General features: G+C 43.2%; 1 protein-coding gene across 1 annotated transcript in view; it reads left to right on the forward strand.

Moving 5' to 3' along the window:
- The window catches only part of LOC118339833 (R3H domain-containing protein 1), a gene marked incomplete in the record, with an annotated part of 42,110 nt that overhangs the window by 11,126 nt on the left and 26,994 nt on the right, over positions 1-3,990 (forward strand). Inside the window, 1 exon segment of the mRNA XM_035677601.1 lies at positions 1,130-1,331. Coding sequence (XP_035533494.1) covers positions 1,170-1,331 — 162 coding nt within the window.

Here is a 3,990-nt window from a genome sequence, read left to right on the forward strand (position 1 = left end):
AGGATCGTAGCTTTCTCTTTCAAACTAAGCCCCACAAGAAAAACTGAGTAAACAGTCATTACTCCTCAAACAATATGGACCTCACTATGGATGAAGAGCAGGTGTTTCGCTGTGGGCCTGATTTTAATGATCCAGTGTGAACAAGTAAGTTTTATTTATTACTTCATGGATAAATAGCTTTTCTTCAAATTTGTTTACATTTTTTTACTTTTATGGACCTTAATGCCCCAGCACACTATATATATTATACGTCTGTTTATTAAATGATGCCACAATATTAAGGAATAATCACATAAATTGATATTTGTCCTCATTTTGACTCATTTTAAACTGTCTCTCTTACAGTCTAGAGAAGAAGGATGAGGACAATGACTGGAGGCCTCCACAACCTTTGGACACAGATTCTGTATAATGTTAGAAAGCTGCTTGTGCATTGATCTTTACCTCGTGACTTTTGATGTTTAATTCTGAATTTACTTTAATTATTTAGTTGTGTATACGTTGTTATTTCTGATATAATAAATCTACCCCAACCTGTAAAGAAGTGTATTATTGTGTTGATACAAATGCATTTACTTTGGCATATTAGGCTTCTTGGAGAGTATGAAATGGATGATATTAGAGTATTTTAAGTAGTAGAAGTTGCAATAAATTATAAAACACTTGGTGTCTAGTAAAGGATTTCTGAGGCAATCAATATAATTTTCCTTTTTACATTTTTTAAAAGAATTATTATTTATTTATTTGTTTTAAGATTATGACCAACATATGTAGCATGCAGGATTGTAGTAGAAAAATAAACCTTGCGGTACTCTCTGGTAGATGACTTTTCAACTATGAATGGTGACACAGTTTATAAATTACTTTAATAAACAACTTTGGTCTATCTGTACATATTCACCTATCTTGAAGAGCAGTACATTATTGTAAATTAACATACTTATACTTGGTGTTGTATTTTATTTGTATGTTCCTGTTATTGGCAGCCTTGAAACCAAAATAAAAGACATGATAATAATGGAGAACTTCAACCTGTGTAGCCTCTCGTCCTAACATGCAACCAACATGAACTTGTCATAATCATGTTTCTTGTGACTAGCCCTGACCGACGTGTTCATCTTTTTTTCAGGTTCTCCGTATTTGCAAGCATCTCCCAGTAAGACTTTGCAATGAGAATGTCCGACACAGTCGACACTGAAACGATGAAGGTTTCCGAGGCTGCAGACGCAGTGTCCCCTCCAAAAGACAACAGCGCCACCAAGTCTGAGGTCACAGACCAGAGCCAGAGCAGCAGAGATGAACACAGCAGCAACAATAAGAGGGACATGCAGGTAAAGAACTCTTGACATCTGCCGCAACTTAGATTTATGTTCAACCTAAAAACCCTCCTGTGGCTTTTATACGGATACACCCCTGACAGATAGGAAAGTGCTCAGCGGTTCCTCAACCCCTCTCATAGATGTCTAATCAGGGAAGTTAGAGGCGTCAGCAGCCTGACCGAAGCCGAGGGCGCTTGACACCTCACCAAACATTGTCACTTTCCTTCCACACTCATCTCCATGAAAATTCAGTAACAGTCAACGTCAAACACCGAGCGCCCTGGGGATCTCCTGTCACCTGCGGCATTCAAGATGATTTTCCCGGCTGGCAGAATTATTCCTGAAAAGTACAGTCTGCCCAGTCTGAAATAATAACGGTGGGGCTTGACTCTGTCTCGCCACAGCACCCGGGTCAGTCAGACACAGAGAGTCCTCGGTACTGTCTGCCTGGCTGTTGAGAAACCTCTGAGTGTGGAAAACATCATTCATGGTTGTGGAAACTAGTGAATCTCTTGTATCCTCCATGGGAGACATTAAAGCAGTGGATCTACTGGGGATTCAGAGCAGCTGAGATCACTTTCAAATAAACTAATTAATTAGGTCTCTGTGTCATTGCAACAAATGTGCTTTGGGACCACAAGAAATTTGCACTTGTTAATTTGCCTTTAAAGTAAAACGGGTGCTGACTGGTTTGTGCACACAGAGGAGTGGACGCTAAAAAGCGAAAATGGCGACATGAGGGTGAGATCTTTTCAAGTGTGGTCAAGGAAACCAAATCCAGGAAAGGAAAAGGATTGTCTCTTTGGCTGCAGCCTAAAAATAGGATTCAGGCCAATCTGGCCTTGTGGTTGGAGGCAGGCAGAGCAAGGGAGTCAGGCAGGCAGATAATCTGGAGCTCAAATCCTGGCTTATCTACCAACTTCCTGTGTCTATGTTACCCCGAGGAACAGAATGACACCAGCATGGGGGAGCGGCAGGGGAGAGAGGATGGTGCAGAGGAGGAAGAGACGTGTTGAGAGGTTGTAAGAATGAGGGATGAAGGAGAGGAGGAAGGTAAAGGAACAAGAGGGGCATTTAAGAATGAAGGATAGCAGAGGGAAGAAGGTAAAGACGATGGGGGAGGATTTCTCCTCCTTAAATCGTTTTAATCAGCAATGGGGAAAAAAAATCCTTAGAACTACAAGCTTCGCTGGTGATAAAGTAAATCGGTTTAAAATAACTTTCCACTACCACAGTGAGCGTCAGGCATCAGCAGTAATTTGAAATGATGTGAACAGGTGTCGCAATAATTTAACGCTGCACCTGTTCAGAACAAATAAAACAAACCTAAAGTGAGACTGCGACTTTTTAAAGCCAAAATAACAATTTATTTGTATAGGAAATAAAAAGTTGACTTCAATGAAACGCTCCATTGAGACTTAAGACACTCAGGGTTAGAGAGTATGGTATTACATGCCGAACTGTTTTAACCTCATGCAACTGTCGCTGGAGAGGAACCATCTCACAGTCTTTATGCTAAGCTAAGCTAATCGGCTGCTGGCTGTAGCTTCATATTTAGGCTACAGACAAGTGAAAGCTAATAAGTAGAAGTGAGATGAAGGGAAATTCAATGTGCTGTCATCCTGTAATTTCCACTTGTGGCCACAGTGGCCGCTATTTAGTAAAACTTAATGTAGCCTCTCCTTATTTTGTCTAAATGAGAAACGTGAACTGATTGAAAGATACATCACCACATTTCTACATTTGAACCAAACGTTTCATAATATTAAACAAGAATAGAAATAAAAGGAACAAGTCTTCAAAGAATTCCTGACTTTAAACCGAGCGGCTCTTTTCCTCAGCTCTTCGCCACTCACCGTGTTTCACCTTAAACTGACTTTGCATGTATCCCTGTCTCCTCTAATGTTTTTTGTGACCTCTCCAAATGTAGGATGTTTCTAGATACTCACCTCTCCTTCTTCGCCTCTTCCTAACTCACCCTGGCATAATTATTCCGCTCTCTCAGGATGTGCCAAGATATGCTGACGGCGCCGAAGCCCCTGACCTTTCTGCTCGTAATTTTTCGGCAGCGGTGAAGCTAATTCTGTCGCTCTGTGTAAGGGCATCGGTTAAACGCCTGAAATGTTCATTGTGGGAGAAATAGCGGAGGCAGGGAAGTGGGGTAAGGAACAGGGGAGTGGGAGGCGCGAGGTGTAACGAGGGGGACAGAAAAGCATTCCGACAGAGGAAAGAGGGAGGGGAGGTGGAGGGGGGGACTCGGTGACTTTGCCGCCATCTGCCTCCAGCTCTCCAGCTCCGTCCTCTGCGGCAGGACAGGTGGCTGGTGGCCGCCCTACTTCTGCTGACTTCAGCCCTTTCCCTCTCCCCCTTTCCCATTCCTTTATCTCCTGCCGGCATTGTTCATTCCCCACCGGCCCCACGCCGCTCAATTAGCTGGTGTAGCGGTGCGCTCACAGTCCCAGCCCTCTCCCACACCTCCCCACCCTTCCTCCTCCTCCATCCACATCCATATTACCTGATATAGAAAGGGGCGCGGCAGGTCACAGGCATTGGAGATGGGCGAACCAGCGGTCCATTTCAATTTTTTATAGGTGTTATTTGGCCCTCGAGCTCAATGAGGGAGGGGAGGGGTTGTCCTTTTTGATTTTTAGAGGACAGGTGCGAAGGACAG

Source organism: Morone saxatilis, unplaced genomic scaffold, assembly GCF_004916995.1.
Source record: "Morone saxatilis isolate NCDOM2014 unplaced genomic scaffold, NCSU_SB_2.0 Contig6, whole genome shotgun sequence".
Taxonomy (NCBI): Eukaryota; Metazoa; Chordata; class Actinopteri; family Moronidae; genus Morone; species Morone saxatilis.